The sequence below is a fragment of the Crinia signifera genome, chromosome 3 (assembly GCF_055691185.1).
Source record: "Crinia signifera chromosome 3, ASM5569118v1, whole genome shotgun sequence".
NCBI lineage: Eukaryota > Metazoa > Chordata > Amphibia > Anura > Myobatrachidae > Crinia > Crinia signifera.
In genome coordinates, this window is record NC_139219.1 from 228399116 (window position 1) to 228420325 (window position 21210).

General features: G+C 42.8%; 1 protein-coding gene across 4 annotated transcripts in view; it reads right to left on the minus strand.

Moving 5' to 3' along the window:
• Positions 1 to 21210, minus strand: part of LOC146064273 (putative cation-transporting ATPase 13A4) — a 130582-nt gene that overhangs the window by 22098 nt on the left and 87274 nt on the right. For 2 of the 4 annotated variants that reach the window (XM_083177556.1, XM_083177557.1), the window contains exons 17-25: positions 18755 to 18872; positions 18240 to 18364; positions 17280 to 17437; positions 16656 to 16793; positions 12840 to 12919; positions 9716 to 9758; positions 7666 to 7775; positions 2316 to 2412; positions 847 to 919 (exon numbers count right to left, since the gene is read on the minus strand). In XM_083177556.1, the coding sequence (XP_083033682.1) occupies positions 847 to 919; positions 2316 to 2412; positions 7666 to 7775; positions 9716 to 9758; positions 12840 to 12919; positions 16656 to 16793; positions 17280 to 17437; positions 18240 to 18364; positions 18755 to 18872 (942 nt within the window). The remainder of the gene's footprint in view (positions 1 to 846; positions 920 to 2315; positions 2413 to 7665; positions 7776 to 9715; positions 9759 to 12839; positions 12920 to 16655; positions 16794 to 17279; positions 17438 to 18239; positions 18365 to 18754; positions 18873 to 21210) is intronic. The other 2 variants (XR_014471783.1, XM_083177558.1) reach the window with 1 other exon arrangement.

A 21210-nucleotide genomic window follows, 5' to 3' on the forward strand; every position in this document is an offset into this window, starting at 1 on the left:
ATAGCCCTATCTTTCTGGCTATTGGCGGTCCACCATTTATTTTTCATCCCGTCCGTTTCCTCTTTGGCAGTCAGCCTGTCCCTTAGTTTCTCCCTTCTTTTGCTTCTTATTCCTGTAGTTCTTCTTAGGCAGGGAGGTGCTCTTTATCCTTGTTTTCTCCATTTTGGGGTCGCTTGATGGTTTCCCCATTTATTGTTTGCTGGAGACACCCCGGCTGGTTGGTCATATTGTGCTTGCGACTGGGTCACATTCCCATCCTTGGCCGGGTGCCGGTAGATAGGGTATCTTATCAGTCAGGCCCTGTAGTTTAGACCTTCTTCTTGGTTTACCTCTGACGATCGCAAGCTCTTTGTCACCTCCCAAGACCTGGTTGCATCAGGGTTGGAATGGGCTTAACGACTAAAGGTGAACACTAGCTTCCGCAGGGGTCTGTCATCTGCCAGAGGTTGCCAACAGAGTCAGCGTAGGGTTCGCCGTGGCCGTTCTAAACATCGGTCACGGCTGTGGGCTCACACCTAATAAACCTACACCGTACCATACCTCATTACACCATTGTCCCTTTATGGGAGGCAGGGCAGAAATTCCCTGACACTGGTCTAGGCTCTGCCTAATGGCGGAGGAGGGGGTCATCGATGTTAGGGGAAAGGAGTTCCCCCACCTCTCCAGGACCACTTTGAGCCCTGGGTGTCACTCCAATTTTCCTTGACCTCACAACATGTGTGAGATAACGAGTGATATGCCAAATACATAATAACTAGAAACAACATCTTCAAAATCTATGAAATCAAATATTTTCATACCGTTACAAACATCTGTCAATGACAGTTTTTGTTAGTGATAACTCACTTGTTAAGAAAACTGTGACACTAATGGCAACATCCTGCATCAGATAGTGATAATTTCCAAGGAATGTTTGTTTCTGGAAAGAAAAGTAATGATAACAATAATTGTATCAGTTTTCATTACACATTTGCATCACAATGAGCAAATTGCAAAGTTCCAGTAATAACTTTTTAAATTAGGTATTTTGAACAGAAAATAGTGAATTAGTGAAAGATGGCAAGAGTGAAATGATCCCCAACAGGGACCCAGCAGCAGTCGTTTCCGGTATCAGCTGTCTTTCAAATACTGTTGGGTCCCTGCTTTGAGAAAGTGTAGTGCACATTTGTGGAATAGCTGTCGTACATGCGTTGACCACGGCAATCTTTTGCGGGTATTATTATTATTATTATTGGTAGTCTGCCAACAACAGAGTGGTAAGAACCACAGAGGAGAGGCACATCTCTACACCGCGCCAGAAAGATAAACAATGTTAAATACCAGCATATAGATTATTATAACTGCGGTACTAAATAAAATATGACAGTAATAAGGTTTCTAAATAAATGGGGCTGGATACAATCTAGAATCTTTAATTATTTTAACAGGTAAATGCTAGCAAACTACCTAGAATAAAATTACATAGGGTCTGATTCAGATGCAGGTGGAGCTGTTATTATGGAGGCTTACATGGAAGCGGCAGCATTAGTACTTACATGGTACTGCAGTTGGAGGTGTCACACATCCTGCTTCTAGGATGCAGCATCAGATCATCTGCAATACCATTTGCTGGCTGCGCAACAAATGCATCAACAACATAGTTGCCTACCCTCCTGCATTCTGCATGAGACTCCCTGAAATAACAGCAATCTCCCTCTCTTCCTCATTAGTCTAGCAATCTCCCTCATTTCACCTGGCCCACATTACACTGTTACATTTTTGGGTAAAAAAGGAATGAGAGATAGATACATTTACATTGAATCATCAGCACCATTTCCCAGCACTTTTGCAAGTATAGTAGCTCTTACTAACTGCTTTAGGGATCGTCTACATTTCTATATAAATCATTTAAAAACATCCTCTCAGATGTAGCAGTACACACCCATGCTTCTAGGTGCCACGTTCACAATCTCTTTTTGCAATCTCTCCATATATAGAACTAGATACGCCCTTTGGGTGGAGCATGACACGTTCCCTCAATAGGGTGCAGTGTAAAATTCTACTACCAACTATAATCTCCCTAAAACTAGTTTTCAAAAGTAGGCAAGTATAACGAGGCTGTCCTCCAACAGAGATTTGGGAAAATGGAGGCTGTTAACACCCCTTCTAGCTCCCAAATCCAATGCTGATCTGTGTTTTAAGCCCCATACTCACTACCCAATTTTTTTTAAATAGTGCTCAGAAGGGCTCTTTGTGTGATTGCTACACTAGCATCAGGGCACGAATCAGCCCATAGTTCACATTTTATAAAAATCTATAAAACTGCCTATTCTTACCCAAAATAGTAGCGACATGCAAATGAGTTCAATCAGGGTATACATAATGAGGTATTTGAACAAACATACAGAAGTAATAAGTGCATTTCTTCCTTCCCTGTGTGCCAAAGAAAATAAACATATTAATGCATAATAATTGTTCAATATAGAAAGGGGAAAAAATACTTTTTAAACAGACTAACTAAAGTGGAGCTAAATATATCCTATTACTAACTCTGCAGATTTAGTTCCATTCAATTAGGTCTCTCATTCCTAAAAATATGATTATTATGCTGACCTCAGGGATTGTAGATTTGACTCTATAGTTTCACATTTCCTATAAAAAAAATGTAGCCATTTTGTGATACACATTTTAAAACGAACATTATATATATATATATATATATATATATATATATATATATATATATATATATATATATAATTGCAGATGGGTCTATAATAGACCAGGCCGGCACTCCAGAGACTGACACAAGATAATAATGTAGACTACATAATGTCTGCAATTATTTACATTCATGGCAAGGTCACCACGAGCAGCTGATTGTTTATCCTGAGTGCCGGACCCCTGGATCCCCTTTATATATATATATATATATATATATATATATATATATATATATATATATATATATATATGCCTAGTGTCCGTGTGATTCATTCACTGAAGCATTGAATAATAATTGACTTACCGGTAACTCAACTCACACACTGGCGGGTTTTCTTCCTTTGACAGCTACAGTATATAAATTTCCAAGTTTCAATTGAATTCCTTAGGCCCCCCTAAATGTATTCTATAAATCCTTTCATCAGGACATTTTCACTTGGTGAACATAAGTACAATGCTCTAATTGTATGATTTGTTTTTCTGTGTATAGAGATACTCACAAGTTTGATACAATAAAAGGGGCATATTATTATTTTCTTCAAGTTTACTACAACATGCTAATAGTTTGTGAAATAAACTAATAATGTGAGGAAAACAACTGCATGAGGAAAAAAAAATTTTTGGGGGGGAGGGGGGGATGACCTTTATCTGTGTGAAATTTACATTTTGCAAGAGTGTGTGACTCAGGCAAAATGTGAATGTCACAAGTAATGCATGACAGACTAAGTTTGCTTGGGAGACAATAAAGGAAAATTTTAATATTTCTACTATGCAGTATCTCAACAATTATTTGTAGGTATTAACTAGCAAAAACTGCAGGGGAAATATACTAGTTTAGGGATGACAATCCTGGGGCATTTTTTTTTAATCCCGGGATTCAGGATTGAAAAATGCTCAATCTTGGGATTCCCGGGATCCAGGGATTGGCCTACCCAAACCAGTTGCCCTGCACATACTCACATAGTGGGTGGTGTGGCCAGGAGAGGAGCGGGCATGAACAGTGGTGCAGCGGGGCGGGCATGAGCGGTGCGGTTGATCGGCGGTGCAGTGTTGCGGACAGCAGACTGCGCAGTGTGACCGCTGCCCACATCACACTGCACATAGAGCCACCCAGCCGGAGATGGGAGAAGTTGGGTAGAATCTGTGCGGCATTAGACTGTACATGCGCACTCTAATTCTGAAATCCCGGGATTGTAAACGCCAATCCTGGCTTCCAAATCAAGACAATTTTAACCGCGCAGTGTTACCAAGCTATAGAAAGCAGTGCGGACTGTGTATCACTGCAATTGTACTTCTGTGCAGCTTCTTACACTACATACTTTGAGACAGTAAAATATTAACAATGTAGATGAGCTCTGCTTATGTGACCAGAAGTCGGTGTGAATGTGATTGGTAAGGAGACTTTTAACGCAGACGAGCTGTGCTTATTTGACCGGGTATCCAACCGGCATTAACACCTTTTTACACTAGGATCTTTGAGAAAGCCGCCAACATATGGAAATGTATCAGTCCAGATTGATTTTGGCTCACCAGCCAGCTGCCAGCCGGCACCAGGAACTACAGACAGGCATTACCATGGGATATTGTTACATTTCAAGGGCCATCATACAGGCAGACTAATTGAGCCCAGGACTGAGAACCCACTTAAGGTCTTGGAGTTGTAAATATATATTACTAATTGATTTGCTTCTAACGTACAACTGGGCTGTTACTAACATTAAAGCTGTGTTAGACTTCACAGTGAATGCAATACAGTAGACTGCATTTAACATCATTACAGATGAATACTAAACACAACTAACATGGACATTGTGTGAATATACCGACAGAGCTAATTAAAAAACAGTTTTTAAAAACTTAGAAAATTCTGATCAAGTGGGCCAACGCCAAATTATAGTTATTTTAATATGGAGTTTTTTGTTTATTTTTTTTACCGGACGTTATTTATGGTCTTGGGGGGGGGGGGGTATGCAATGTGCCGCCGCTATTTTCGACGGGGGAAATAGCAGCAGGGCCCTATTCAATGCTGTCTTTAGCGACAGCATTGAAGAGGGATCACGGCAGAACGAACCAGACTTTAGAAGCTGTCGGACCCGTTCTGCTGCTAACGTCCGTTTACGCGGCCACGCCCGCGTGATTCTGGACTGCATACCCACCTTAATGTGGATATTAAGTTTATTAAATTGATTCTTATGTATTTCTACTGCAATCTATTTTTCCTCTGTATAGTAAGTAACTGCATTATGTCGGGAAGGAGTTAATTCATTTACATTATTATGTGGTGATGAACTTTTATTTTAGTTAAATATATTGATGTTTGAATTATAGATGTGCACCTTCGGTTCTCCAGAAATCTAAATTCAAAGTTATGGATTGCAGAAATGACATATTTTAGCTGTTTTTATTAGTTTTTTATTAGTTTAGCAATGATTATCAATTTTTAACCTAACTAAAAGCAGAATCTTAACCAAAACACTTAAAGGTGGTTTGAAAAACCAGGACGTGAGGATGAAATAATAATCGAAACCAAAACATGGCGGTTCACGCACATCTCTAATTTTAATATATTTTAATGTACTGTATCTTGATCTGCCTTTCTTAAAAAAAACTACAGTAGTAAAACTTTTTGGTAGCATGACATAAACGCCCACAGCGGTGCCAACCTCCTAACGGGTGCCCGCACACCACCTCCCCCTCCTGGCACCAGCGGTCCGCCAGTCCGGCACGAACAGTGCAGCCTGCAGAGCGCCGAGCCTAGGACACAGAGGGACTCAGCGCTCTGCAAGCTGCACTGTGCAGTGTGCGCTCTGGACCTGACCGACGGTGGAGGCTGAAGGAGCCAGAGGGCGATGCCGTGTGATGGTAAGTAATGGTAATGGGGAGGGGGTAGGGGGAGGCGGGGTGCTGGCAGGCACGGGTGGGCAGGCGGGGGCACATGGGGGAATGTAGCGCTGTGCCACTGGGGGCCCGGACTTGCAGTGCGTCTCCCACATGTGCACAGATTTCAAACATTGGGAATACAGCTTTAGGGACCAGGTGGGCAAATTGAAAAATGGGTGCCACTAGTCACTTCACTACCTGACAAACATTAATTGTTAGAATTGCACAAACATTAATTGTTAGGAACATATTTATCCTACAGTATATCCCATGAGTTCCCTGCTGATTTTTTATATCAGTAGAGACTTTAATGTCCTTAGGTCAGGTGAAGGTCCATAGAGGTAAAAACTCATGAAGGATAGATTAATGTTTTTTAAATCAAAAGAAAAGCATATGACTTCACATTCTTATATGTAACAGAACCCAGTCCTTTGGTATACCCAATAAATCAACTTTCACAACAGTAACTTTTTGTTTTCTCAAGAGAATAAACATTGATCTCTTTGTGAAGCCATGCCTGAGGCAACATTTCATATAAAGATGATAATCATTAAATGCTTATTTCTGTTTAAACTTTCACAGTCAGAATGTGTTCATGGGTAAAGGGCAGGGGCATATATAGAACTATGTGAGCCCCATAGCAATATCTCGAAAGCTCATCCCCACCCCACCAGCCTTTGGGCCTTATTCTAGTTCACTCTTTCTGACAAAATTCTTCTTAGATGGACAAAACCATGTGCACTGCAGGGGGGGGCAGATGTAAAATGTGCATGGAGAATTAGATTTGGGTGAGTTATTTTGTTTCTGTGCAGGGTAAATACTGATTGCTTTATTTTTACACTGCAATATAGATCTCACTCTGAAGTAAAAACCCCACCCAAATCTAATTCACTCTACACAAACTCAGAGAGGAAGAGAGAGAGAGGAAGAGAGAGAGAGAGAGGTGGGGGGGGGGGGGCTTTTCATGGAAGAAGATGGAACGAGAGAAAGACAGAGAGACATTGGGTCCGGTACAGGCAAACTCACTGGGCTGCGTATTCACAGCTGAAACTATTATTGAACAACTGCGCATGTGCACAGTCCGCAGTGCACATGCACGTGGCCCCCTACAAATGAAGCCAGTGATGAATAGCCATTGCTGGGCATTCACAAGTTGATTGACAGGCACCAGGCCTTTGGGAGCGGAACACCGGCATTTTCTGGGAGTGCCCCGACTGTTGCAAGGAAGGGTCCCTGACATCAGAAGTGACCTACTTCTCCCCACGGTGAATGTAGCACAGAGGGAGTCCAGACTTAGTCGGTGGCTGCAAACAGGGGGGAAATCCATTTGATGGGGAGTGATTACGAATGGGTTTCCCCCTGACTGCACGGCTGTGAACACATTCGCAGCTGTGAACATGGGCAGGATTTCACGTGTTCGGGCTTTCCTGATTGCTGGGCTCCAAACACTCGCAGCCCAGCGATCAGGTATGAATCCGACCCATTGTCAGGGAGAGAGAGAGAGAAAGAGAGATTGCTAGAGAGAGGGGAGGGAGAAGGAGCTAGCGGGAGCAGAGGCGGAACTACCATTGGTGCAGCAGGTGCATTGCACCGGGCCCCTGAGGACTAAGGGGCCCACTACTGCCTAGACCAGCAGCTTGTACCTCTGTCACCCACTGTTGTGGGGCCCAAATTGTACTTTTGCACCTGGGCCCACCACTCACAAGTTCCGCCACTGAGCGGGAGAGACACTATTTGACTACAGCACAGAATCGGGGGTGGAGGCTTAGATCAACAGATGATGAGGTAGCATGGACAGATGGACAGACAGAGCATGATATGGGGCATAGATGGACCAATGGGTGGATGGGACATAGATGCACAGATGGGAGGAGGCATAGGTGAGCTTAGGGGGGCACCAAAAGCAATCTCACTGCATCCTCTAAAAATATATATTTAATTTTACTGGTGGCCATGAGACCAACAGTAAGATCCTGCTGGTTAGTATCCCAACATTATATTACCCCTCTCCCCCTACCCCCTAACCTTAAAGTACATTTTTTTTTGTAAAATAAAACAACACATTTTTCCTCAGTAACTTACTTCAGTAATTTTGGCACACATTCAATGTTTGGAATTTTGGATGTAAAAGGAGAAGCCACTGAAGCTTCCAAATTTGATAAAGATATTCCCACATGAGCCCTTTTCAGTGCCTGAAAATAGAATTGTTTCATTTTATTAATCGAGTTAATAGCGCTGTAATGTATATTATTACACCATTATAATCTTACGTAAACTCAATAAATAAATGTAAAATGTATCAATAAACAATACATACAGTATAATATAATTAAGATTTTTTTAAAAGATACCTAATTAGTCCATCCAATTACTTTATTATTACATAGTTACATAGTAGGTGAGGCTGAATAAAGACTTGGACATGTGTATAAGAAGCAAAAAAACCCCAATGGTTTCATCTTAATCTTTAGGGGTTTAGGAATCCTATAGCAGGGCCGTAACTACGGGGGGGCTAGGGGGTCATGCACCCCAGGCGCTGGGTAAGGGGGGGGCATAGCCAGTGACAAGCGTGCTTAAGCAGCCGCCCGACCACCTAACAGAATGACCACCGAGCCGGCCAGTGGCAACATAGAACCGGTGGAGGCAGCAGCACCAGCAATGTCGTCAGCAGCAGCAACCAGCGCGGATAGCTGCTGCTCTCTCCGCAGATGCTTCCGGCCAGTGACAGGCAGTGATCCCACGTGGCGCTGCTCATCTTGCCGCACACCCGCTACATGGCGCCCTGCCATGGCCGCTGTACGGCTCCTCTCAGCCAGGAGGAGGATGTCACGCTCCTCCGGCACTCTCTCTAAGGTCTGTTAAAGTTACAGCCACAGTGTTATTATGTTTGTGGTTGTCTACTGAATTGTAGTTATTCACAACTGTCGACATAGTCTGACTATTGACATGAAGAACATGTTGACAGTCCATATTTAGGGTTAAGTTCATGGCTAGCGTGTGCCCTGTCCTATGTACTGTGGGAGCTGCAGAGCTAGAAATACCTTGATTTACACAGTAAATGTAAATCTTTGACTGATTTACACCTGAAATAGGTTTTTACTTACAGTGTAAATCAGCCATAGGTTTTTATCCTATAGTTGTTGTGGTGGGTATGTATGTATAGTATGCTCATGGATAACTTGTCATAATAAATAGAAGGCCAAATGACATACATACTGTACGGTATTATACCATAACAGTGTGTAGTGTTAAACCAAATCCAAATACTTCTAGGTTAAATAAATCATTTTCAAAAAGTTTCTAGATCCTTTTCCAGAGTTTTCACTATTCAAATTATGTTTCTAAGCTTGTTTTAAGGTAATACTATATGCATGAAATAGTTAGCATATTTATTAATACTAGGACATTGACCAACATTTACATATGCTAAGTATCCCTCCTATATGCACCTGTTAGTTGATGTGTAAGGAACAGTACATTACTAATTAAAAGCCTGCCAAAATGATGAACACCATGGCCGGACTATGGGGGGAGGGGGGGGATGGGCAATCTCTATTCCCATAGGGGCCAGAGGCATCGGAATAGGAGGGATCAAGGGAGATTTCCAGGATCCCCATGGGCAGGAATTTCCAAGCAGCTGCCATATGGTGCTGTCCCACCTTCTGTCCAAGTCTGCTCTGTCTCTCCACTGATGCATTACTGGAAGGAGGTGTGGCTGTGATGCAAGTTTAGCATGACCATGCCTCCTCCCAGTAATGAATCAGTGAAGACTCAGAGAGACAGAGACAGCTAGGACAGAAGATGGGACAGCACCCTGTGGCAGCAGTCTGCTTGGAAAGGTGAAGCCGTCCATGGGGATCCAGAGGTAGTTGCTAACCCGCAGTGAGGAGGGGTCGAGGGGCGGAGAGGAGGCTGGCATTACAGCACCATGTAAGATAAGCCTAGCTGTGCCGCTGGGTGCTGGGGCTCTGACATGCTGAGTATGTGTGTGGGTGTGTGTATGTCCAACTGAAACTCCAGATAGGTGATGGGCAGCGTTAGGCTTTTATTACATGGGATGGGGATTTAATCCTTTTCTGTCACATCGGCTTACATATTGCGCAATCCATCATATTATAAAAAGATTACTTACCCCACAGTCATTTGCTCCATCTCCACACATACCAACATAGTAACTAAAATAAATCAATACTTGTTAGAACATTTGCGATAACTATGAACAATTGTGCAAAGTTGCTTAAATGTTGTAAAAATTTGTTAAAAGGTTAAGTTTAGAGTAAGAGAAACAAAAGTACACAGCATAATGCATTGTCAACAATGTCAACATTATACAAAAGAGAACAAAAGGCAGGTGCACTTTTTAAACATTAGTAGTTATAATAATAATAATAATAATAATAATGCATTTTACAAAAAAATCATGGTTTGGTACTTATGTATTATCTGGGCTCCCATGTTAAATGCACCCCATTTTTTCATACTCCTACTATCCAACTACGCATGGAGTTAATTTTATATAGTATGGCGAGCGCAGCGAGCCACCGTGCCCAAAGCGTGGCGAGCGCAGCGAGCCCCGCGAGGGGACACAGTCTTATAAGAAAAACGGGAGCCCAGATATTACATAAGTACCCAAAAGGTAGACGGCGCAAAATGGACAGCTACTTAGCTCTTTCTGCTTTTATCAAAGGCCACACCACACTACTGTCAAAAGTCACTCAGTGAGTGATTGGTGTTGAGAGTACTGTAAACTGTGTTATTAATCTATGTGTTTGTAATTGTATGTAATTGATGTTTTGATATTTGGTCTCACCGGCCGGTGCCCTACTTTTATCTAGAGATTGATAAAATAAAAAACATATTTGTATTTTTAACAAAATTGGAATACTGAGTGTGTCCATTTTGCGCCGTCTACCTTTTGTAGTTTCTTTTTGTTTTTCAAGAAGGGTTGAGTATCCCTTCTAGACGGCAGCAAGGACAAATTGTTGGTTTCCTGCGCTTAGTTATATAAACTTGCTTTATGGTATATTAGGTTGACCATGTCTAGATTGACAATCACTAGTTCAGTGGCGTAACTATAGCACTGCAGCCCCCGCCACCGCGGGGGGGCGCTGTGCATATGGGGGCGCCGGGGGCTGCAGTGCTATAGTTACACCTCCCCCCAATCCCCTGCAGGCTTACCTATTTCGCTGGTCCCGGCGGCTCCGTTCTTCTGCTGAGGACCACCACAAAATGTCCGCCCCCATACAGCAGACAGAAACTGTCTGTTGTATGGGGGCGGCCATTTTGTGGTGGTCCTCAGCAGAAGAACGGAGCCGCCGGGACCAGCGCGAAAGGTAAGGCTGCGGGGATTGGGGGGGTTTGCATGGGCGGCGGGGGGCGCCCCCCCCCCTAACGGCATGGGGGCGCCAAAAACGTAGCTACACCACTGCACTAGTTCGACCACCATTGGTCGACAGTGATTATGTCGACACCTATAAATGATCGACACATCCAAGGTCTACATTGACAGAAGGTTGACATAAGCATTAGGTCTACCATGGATAGGTCAACAGACAAAAGATCAACTCGAGTTTTTCATGTTTTTTTTGTCCCGAATGTCGACACAAATGACATGGACACCGTCTAAGTGTACCGCGTCCCCTCAGCACACTGTTATGTTGTCCCCCCTGCACCTTTTTTCATACTCACCTCACTCCCTAGTGTCCACAGCAGCCAACGGATTTGTCTTTAGCAGCATCCCCGTTCCCAAGAATGCATGCACGGGTGCGCCTGTGACATCAGCAGTGCACCCACGCACATGTGCAATGCATCCTTGGGACCAATACGACCCAAGCATTTTGGATAAGGGATACTCAAGTTGTATAAAATAAAATAAAAATAGCCTTGCTCACAAGCATCATTCTTAAGTATACTAAACTTGTTGGAATTTAATAAAAATGTAGACATAACATAATGTCGTTGCATGCAACATGCCAAGTGTCGAAGCTCTATTCACTGTTGTGAACTTTGAAGTTGCATTATCTCATTCTGGCCAGAGAGGCTGCTGTTGCTCACATTTCTGCTTTTTCCAGCAGAATAACCAATTAATCCTTCTACATTTCCCAGCAGTTAACAAGATTTACTGATTGCCAGACATTTAAATTCTGTTTCTCCCTGAAACCATGGATTCATTATTGGATGAATCTATGCTTTAATTTGATCTTGATCCTGCAATCCTGACAAGGGCCGTAAAGAGATATGCTGGAAAACAGTGAAAAGCATCTAAATCAGTCAAGGGGGGAGTGTTATCAGCCGAAATGTGCTGACAGGCGGTATTTCATGCCCTACCATCCACTAAAGCGTGGTGGGAGAATAAAACTGTTCCCAATGCATGGCGTGCGCAGCGAGAAGACGCGATATACTTAGATGGTGTCCATGTCGGCTGTGTCGACATTTGGAGAAAAACGGGGGGAAACTTGCGTTGACCTTTTGACTGTGGACCTTCCCATGGTCGACCTAATGCTTGTGTCAACCTTCTGTCAATGTCGACCTTGGGTGTTATATTATCAGGCACTTGGTCATGGGTATTAGTGTGTCTGGAACTTAGTCTTGCACCCGGATAGCAGATGGTCAGGACTCATGATTTCATTCATGTTACAGTGTCATAAATTTAGGGTTTCACTCATAGCAGAATATCATGAACTCAGTATTGAACAATGGGGGTAAATCCAAAATCCTCACGGTCAGCGTTTAGTTACGATACTACTCCCAAGTGTGAAAATTCACCTGGCAAATTAATGTGATCGCTGTATGGCTACACATCCATTCACAGCTGTGTGACTATGTCCAAAACCCATTGTTCCAGGCTCTCCATCGCATGATTTTTACACTGGGCACAAGTCATCGCAGGCTCAGGGTAGCCAGAGGCTTACTCTGCAGTGTGATGAAATTAGGCATTACTTGCCCAAACCTGGCATCACACCCTCCTCATCACACCTGCCTTTCCTAGGCACGCCTAGCATTTTTTCTGGAAAGCCTATGTTTTTCTTAGCATTCCCACCCCCAGATGCCTACTTCCTGTCAATCAACTTGCGTACCGCCAGCGATCAAAAAAAGTAGCAGGATGACCTCGCGAATGTGTACTATGGGACGTACGCATGCGCAGTCTATCGATAATCATCCAGCATGCTAATTTGCGGCCATGAGAACAGGCCTGAATTGGCCCCAATGTCAAAAACTTTATGTAAAGCTATTTTAAAAGAAAAAAAAACACTTACTCAATTTTTTGCAAATCTTCAATAATGCTTGTTTTTTGTTTTGGTGTCATTCTGCCAAAAATAGTTCCGTTAAGAAGAATCTGCAAAATAAAGTCCAGAAATATTGAATAAAAGTGTCCATTTCAATGTCCATTGCCTGACATGGATATTTGGGTATGACCATAGCATACAGATTGAATGTGTATCTGGACCGAACTCGTAGACCCCAATCATGAAGGGTTCATCCCTACTAGACAAGCTCTCGATAACACTAGATGAGCAATAGATACTGCAGCAGATGTATAAAGCAGTAATAAGGGAGCTACTGAAGAAGCTGGAATTTAATTTTACCAGAGAAATGTGTTGCACTTACATTTGCCACTTAGACACCTTCCTACAAGCAATTTACCTGACCGAGGCATCAATTTGGGACCTTGCTCATTAATTGTGCAGCACCTTTTCTGACACACCTTGAGAAAAAGTTATTCTTGCGCTACCATTTTAGGACTAAAAGCACCACAACCACAGGATTGGATCAAGTGAACAATCAGGAACTGAAAAAAACAATAGCTGCCTAACCTCATTGGAAAAGGCAGGGGCCACCATCAGCCCCCCAATTTATTGATTGTATTACATTCTGTACATTATTATATGAATAATTTTGATTGTTAATAAATTGTATAAATTGAGAAACCGCATTTCCAACCTATTTTCAGCCTTCGCTTGTATATTCCTTTTTTATCTTCATTTACCTAGAGGGTTGACTATCCCCTTACCAGCTGCTGTTGATTGCGCACCCCACTTTATTATCTTCATTCTTATTCCCCAGAGTCTAGCCATCAGGACAGATGGCCTACATGAATAGATGAGCCAACACCGATTAACCTTCTTGGCTGAGCCATGTTGGGGAACCTCTGTCCACTTTTCCAGTGTATTCAGGTGGAGTTCTACTTAGTGGACTCTCAGCTGAACTGGAAACTACTTATTTACCAAGTCTGTACCAGAGACCGTGAGCATGGGTACACAGTAATTCTCTGATGTGGACCATAAGGCGTGATTCCCTTATACAAGAGGGGCACAGAGGAAGATAGATCGGTGGAGAAGCCGGGCTAGCAAAGCAGTGTGTTGGGACCTGTGCCCCCTTTTACCACCCTGTCTGTACTTGGGGGGGAAATGTAATAGAATGAGATTCTCTCATCCTATTACATTTCTCCCTTGGAGCCTTCTTTGGTAGACTGGGACACCCGTTTCCTGCAGGACGGAGGGTAACACACGTCGCAGCTAGAGGACCATGGCTGAGGCAGGCTTAATATCCGGGCAACTGCTGTAGCTGAGACTTACATTCAGAGTATAGAGGAAGGTGGACTGGCGGAGCAGTCGGGAACTTTTGAGACCCGTGACCTCCTACCCAACCTGCTGAAGTATGGAGACCTGGTGACCCGGGTCATCGGCTGCCTGAAGGGTGAAGGGTGGCATGCTGTGCAGACTGTAAACTATGTCAGTTTCCATTGAACTACAGTAACATGAGTATCTGTGCAGCTTCAACCTAAATGATGCACTACCCACAGCTGTAATCAACTGTAGGTGCAAGAAATCTATCTGAGAAAGGTTTCCCCTCTCCATAAGCATGACTCAAAATACTATAGCGCAACTACTTTCCCATGATTTTCGCAGAACACAGCACATTTTCATATGATCATGAATAGAAAGATGAAGCCGAGATCCATTGGACTCCAAACTACAGAAAGCTATGCACAAATGTGTAAATAGTTCCTGCACATACACTATATACAGAAACTCGTTATACTGTGTGTCTGTTATGTTAGATCTGTCTGACTCATAATAAGGACCATCGTATTACTCCTGTAGAGTAAAGGTTGGTGTTATACTAGGACCGGTTTAAGGTCTGTGGGGGCTCTGGACAACAAAAATTGTGGAGGTCCTCCTCACACCCCCCCCCCTCCCCCCCGGAGTGCCGGGTCAGGCAGTTAGAGGGCCACCCGCTCCTGACAGTGCCGCTGCAAGGTGCTGCCGGCACTGTCAGGGCCACCCGCTCCTGACAGTGCTGAGCACAGGTGCTGTGCTCGCTGGGCAGTGTGGTCTCTGTGCATCGCTGGGGAGGCAGCGGGTTCCCTGCGGCAGATAGGAACTAGTTCCCATCCTCCGCAGGAACCCCGGCGCTGACTGTACCACCTGCCCGGACCTCGTTGCCTGCCACCCACCACCGCAGAATGGAGTGTGAAGGCCCCTGAAGTGTGGGGGCCCCGGGGTGACCGCCCCTGTTGCTCCGTGGTGGATCCGCCACTGTGTTATACTTCAAGAAACTACCTAACCAACAGCTCCTACCTGTGCATAGGAGAGGAGTTGCCACTTGCTACATACTGTAGCTACATAGTTACATAGTAGTTAAGGCAGACTTAACTACTGTGCATCCATCGAATTCAACCTTGGTTAGTGTGTATGATCTATTTGCTCCATCCCTTATTATATGTTGTGTATTCTGATGTATTTAAAGACAGATTATGATTGTTGTTTGTACCCCTAGATGTTTTTACCCAATAGATGTTTGTCCAACCTTATTTTAAATGTATTTATTTTGTCTGCTGGCACCAGGAAGAGAGTTCCATAGTTTGGCTGCACTGACTGTAAAAAAGAAATCCTTCTAAGGGAACAAAATTTTCTTTCCTCTAGTCTAAACTAATGCCCACTTGTCCCAGAGTCCTTCCTCAAAGCAAAAAGGTTGCCTAACAGTTCCTTATATTGGCCCCTGACAGAGGCGTAACTAGACATTTGTAGGCCCCATAGCAAAAGTTTGTATGGGCCCCCTATTTAGCAACTTTTGGTAATAAATGAATATAGCACATATACCTTATACTGTAAAGATGGGCCCCCTTCATCTCTGGGCCCCATAGCAGTTGAACCCCTTGCTCCTATGGTAGTTACGCCTTTGGCCCCTGATATATTTGTACATGTTTAGCATGTCTCCGCTAGTGTAAATAATCCTGATTTGTTCAATCTGTCTTCATATCTTAAAGCAGGGAGTGACTGCCTAGAGGAAGCCAGCTCTCTGCTTATAGCAGCTCGGACTGGCAGTCCCAGAGAGAGGGAACATCTACCAATGGGGATGCCTTTACTGCAGGTGACTGGCATGTAGGCCACTCAATAGGTCCCATACAATCACACTGAACCCAGTACGGTCTCACGGATTGCATCTGGCTTCATTAAAGGCTGAGCAAAGTGACTGATTTTACGGGGGGTACAATCCGCCACTTATTATACTGTAACTATAAAATGTTTTGTGTGCCCATCTCAACAGTTTACTAAACCTTTATAAGTGTACCCCAACTGAAATAATTCCCATCCCTTCCTTACAATTATAAAATATATGGGCAAAGAGAAGATAATTCCTGACCCCAGCACATCTAACCTTAAGCCCCATAAACACTAGACAAGATAGTAAAATGTATCCTCGCTCATCCTGCATATATATATGGGGTGGACCTCGTTAATGGGGCCATGCTGCCACCACCACCTTTGGTCCCCTCCCCACCAGCATCCGGTAAGCATGTATGCATCCCCCGGGTCCCCGCTGCTGCCAATATCGGTGTTGGTGGGGATCGCCTAGTGTGTATGGGGCATTAAAGATGACAGGTAGGCACAATTTACTTACATTAATGTGCTTATTTTTGCTGTTTCTCAATAAGAAATATTTGGCCTAGGGGTGCTGTGAAAATGTTTTGATACCGTAGGGTGCGTGTTTTTAAAATACACCATTAAGTACTTTTCCGCCATATCTGACTTATTTATTAGTGAAAGATTGCTCACAATTACACTTACATCGGGTACCAAAGCGGGCAAATGTTGCTTGATAATTTCATAAGATTTCCCACTCATGGCATAATTATATTTCCCTGTCCTTGTAGTAAAACAACATTTGTAATCAGCAGTTGTGGATAGGACATGCGATATTGTGTTCTGTAAAATATTAAATAAATAATTTCATTATAATTTTATATTCTTGATGCTTTTGAGAGAATGGATGCAATCACCTTTAAACAAATATGAATCATGGTTACACCAATAATGATAATGCAAATCTACAAGAACATATTAATACCGTCATGTCTAAACATTTTGGACTTTATGTTCTAATGAGCCTGGGCTCCATTGTTTGTAGTATAAGGATGGGAAGGAGAGCATTGTAATGACTCCTTTCACCCAAATGCCTCCACAAATTTACCTCAATGGTGATTTCTTTATATTTAAACAAGGAATCAATAAAACTTCTGATGCTTGGGCCAATAAACTATTTAAGATTTTAGACCATTTGATTTTCAAATGAAATATCTTACAAAAATATATGTATTAATTATAAGGTCCTTGCTATTTTTTTATTGACTTAAGAAAGAACTACTGTACTTCCAAGCCAGATAAAATCGAACATGTTTACGAGAAACTTACGTTTTGTGACTTATCGCTGTTCCTCCCTAGTGGCTGGCAGGTGTATGAGGCGGAGGCATCTCCCTCAGGCTCAGAGGCTTCAAGCATGAGTAAGCAGGAAGTATCGGGTACCATTCCGGAGCTTATTCCCACAGTACAAGCCGTTTGAATGTTATCTCCTTACAAGATATTTGGAAATATATACAGTGCATTTAAAAAAAAAAATCCATATTGTTACAAAAAAAGGTCGTCATTTTAATTTTCGAAAAACATTCAAATCAGGCCAATTGATAAAAATGAAATATATTACAAAAATGTACTTATAATGCAATAACTATAAAGGTGCACAAGTTTAAGTACATATGTGCATTTAACAAAAGTTGTCCAGATATTGAAGGTGAGTACTGCGGAAGGGCAAAGGTACAGTAGCACATGTTTATATAGCAAGATTGTTGTGCATACGGCAGTAGAAAGTATTCGCACAGATAAGTATTTTTAGGTGAAGTTGTTTTATCATTAATATTTGGTTCTATATCAAATTCATTATTTTTTACTTTATAGTTTACTTTAAAGTAACTCCAGTTTCAATATGAAACTATGGGGCAGATGTATTAATAATATACATTAAATGTTCTGTAATTATAGGGTTCCACTTCTCCTACATAACATGGAAAAGCAGGCACTCTATTCCCCCTAATGTATTATCCCCTCTGCGGCCGATAAGTAAAGCCGTTATGTCCTGCGTCCACGGGTCTCCTTATTGCCATCCCGGTCAGTGCTACACATGTGCATAAAAAAAAAAATATATATATATATATATGTCTATATATATATTAGACAACAAACACTGCCCACATTTTAATATGAAGTCAGAATAATTTATAAAATAAACAAAAATAAAACTTAATATTAATGAAACACATCAATAAAATGTTTATTGATGTGTTTCATTAATTAAAATAAAGAAATAAACTGACATACCCGTTAACATGATTGTTCTTATGTTAGCAGAGTTTAGTTCAGAAATCACAGGATTTGTTTCTGACTTCAGTCTATTTTCCATGATTAAAAATCCAAGAAACAAAAGTTCATGCTCCACTTCTTCTCTAGAATACATGAAACCACAAAACCATTAATAGAAAATAATAATTCTGACACACTGGCAGGTATTCAATGCTGTGGGCGAGTGGTGACAGCGAGCAGAGCTTCCTGCTCGCTGTCACCACTCGCCCTGACAGTATTCAATGCAGCCCCCTCATACGCCAATTCCCCCTCGCTCCATTTTTTGAGCGAGGGGGAATTGGCGTATGCGGCTTCAGAACCAGCGAGACTTGCGGCTAAATACAGCGAGTTTCCTGCATTAGCCGCGGGGCTGTATTGGGGAATTCTCGCCGTCTAGATGAATGAACAACCTCATCTAGAATACTGTGTCCAGTTCTGGAGCAATACTGCTATTTTGGTATGGGTGATAAAATAAATATTTTCTATCAGATTACCTTTCTAAAGTCTCCACTTTAACATCTTCATTCAATTCCAATGTTTTGTATGCTATCCCAATAACACGGAAGCCTTGCATTGTATAGTGGTTGAGTGTGCATGAAAAATTGTCTGGAACTGGATGAAAAATAATAAACCACTGTAAAATACCATTACACCTTTCAGAATTAGTTGCAGGAACATCATAAATGACACTGTTATACTATACATCCTGCCTTCCAGATTCTGTTAGCATATATTGTTTCCAGAATTGTTTTTATCTTTTTTAATTTGGTGATAATGTTTTCCTTAGCCCACACAATAATTCAACCTAGACTTTATCAACCAACAAGTTTACCACTATCTTATCCTGCATAATTTCCAGAGACTGGGCAAGTGTGCAGTGCTAACATTGTAAGACTGACTGTTTTTGGCAAGATAATTTACACTTCTTAAAAGTTCCTGAACTTGTCTCTTATCAAAATACCTGATAATTGATGATTTTAGGGAGTAATTTATGTACAATTTTTATATTGGTTAAAAATTCTTGATGACTACAGGCTTATGTGTTGGTGGATATGTTCCTAATAGTTTGGAGATTATTGATAAGTGATATTATAGAAAATGAAGACGGTCTCCAAATTAGGTGTTCTGATGATAACAGTGGTCCTCATTTGGGCAAGGTCTCCCTGTGATGATGCCACAGGGACAAGCCAGTGATGGCTTGTCATCGCTGGCCGTTCACAACAAAATTGACAGGCGGCCGGCATACAGTATGTGGGCGGCACCCAAGCGTTTTCTGGGAGTGCAGCAGAAAACGCAGGTGTCTCCCGGCGGTTGGGAGGGAGGGCTATTGCATCATTAGCGGCCCCAATCTACCCGGGCCCATCACAGTGGTGAGTATGACTAGGCTTATGTGGCCACTGCACATGGGGGGGTTCCATTAGATCAGGGTTCCTCAAACTTTTGCTCTAGGACCCCATCAGACAATGAAAATTATTACAGGACCCCAGCAAGTTACTGCAGAAGATCATCACATCACACGTGTAGTCAGCAGACAGCACATACATGGCAGCATTGTGGAGACAGAAAATGATAGGAGGAGTCTAAAATAACAGACAATAAAACTGATTTTTCAGACTAAGATTAGAAAAGTCATCAGCCTTATGGTCAGCAACATGGAGTCGTGACCCCATTCTGGAGTCGTGACCCCATTCTGGAGTCGGGACCCACTTTGGGGTCAGGACCAATGTTCCCTCTAATTTTACGAAGGCTGTGTGCGGCTAAAAATTTTGGCTGTGCAACTTTGGAATGAAACTTACATTTTTGTGCGTCACTTATATTTAACTGGAAAATTACGTTCAGCATTTGTGTTAACTTTACTTCAAAATGATATTAAACATTTAAACATTCAAAATACAGTACACAATGTAGTTAATGGGTGAAACACACATTAATTGAGTCCACAAATGCAAAAAGGGACCACTGCTGCTTTGTGCGCTCAGTTGTACTGTCTGTGCGCATGCTCGTCAAGGTGTGTGCGCGCGCACAGCTTAGAGGGAACACTGGTCAGGACCCACAGTTTGAGAACCGCTGCATCAGATGATGGGGGATTGCAAATTCAATTCCCCTATTAACACTGCAGTGATCACATTCGCAGCCGTGCACAGAGGCAGGATTTCCTCTTGCGGGGAGATAACTAAGTGATCGCTGCGCTGCAAAAAGTAGCAGCCCACAGATTAGGTCTGAATCAGAGTTATGCTGCCCATACATATGTGAGAAATTGCATGCAATCATTCGATTTCGGCCACATCTGGCCGATAAATTGAATGATTGCATGCATTTATTAGCTGACATTTGGCGCAATGCACAGGCACACCGTCGAATGTCGCATCAATAGATAATATGAACTGCACATAATATTTATTGAATTGCATGAGCAATCGCATGTGGGTTTTAACCACATGCGATTGCTCGAATGCAAACAGCGGTGGAGGAGCAGGACCGGAGCGCTGCCGGGGAGCCGGTACCTTAGCGCTGGAGGCTGTGGAGCTGAAGACCGGAGCGCTGGGGACCAGCAGGACTCAGCAGCGGCAGGGGTGGCGTGGCGGCTATGTAGAGGGAACTGGAGCTTGGGACCTGGAGCTGGGGAGCTTTCAGGCGGCGAGCCTCGGCAGCGGCAGCAGATGACTTTGAAACACTGGATGGCCCTCTGATTGGCTGAGACTGCTGAGAGAGAGCTCTTTCAGCCAATCAGCAGCCACCTGAATGTGAGGCTGCTGATAGGCTGAGAGAGCTCTCTCTCAGCGAGCTGTCATTTGCTCTCATCCATTGCCAGGATTTTGTTCCAACCGGCCCAATCTGACAATCGATCTGTAGATGTATGGCCACCTTTACACTCCGAATCAGGCCTCCTATATACATAAACATCCTGCCCTACACATCTACATATCACACTGTCCCGTCAAAATGTATC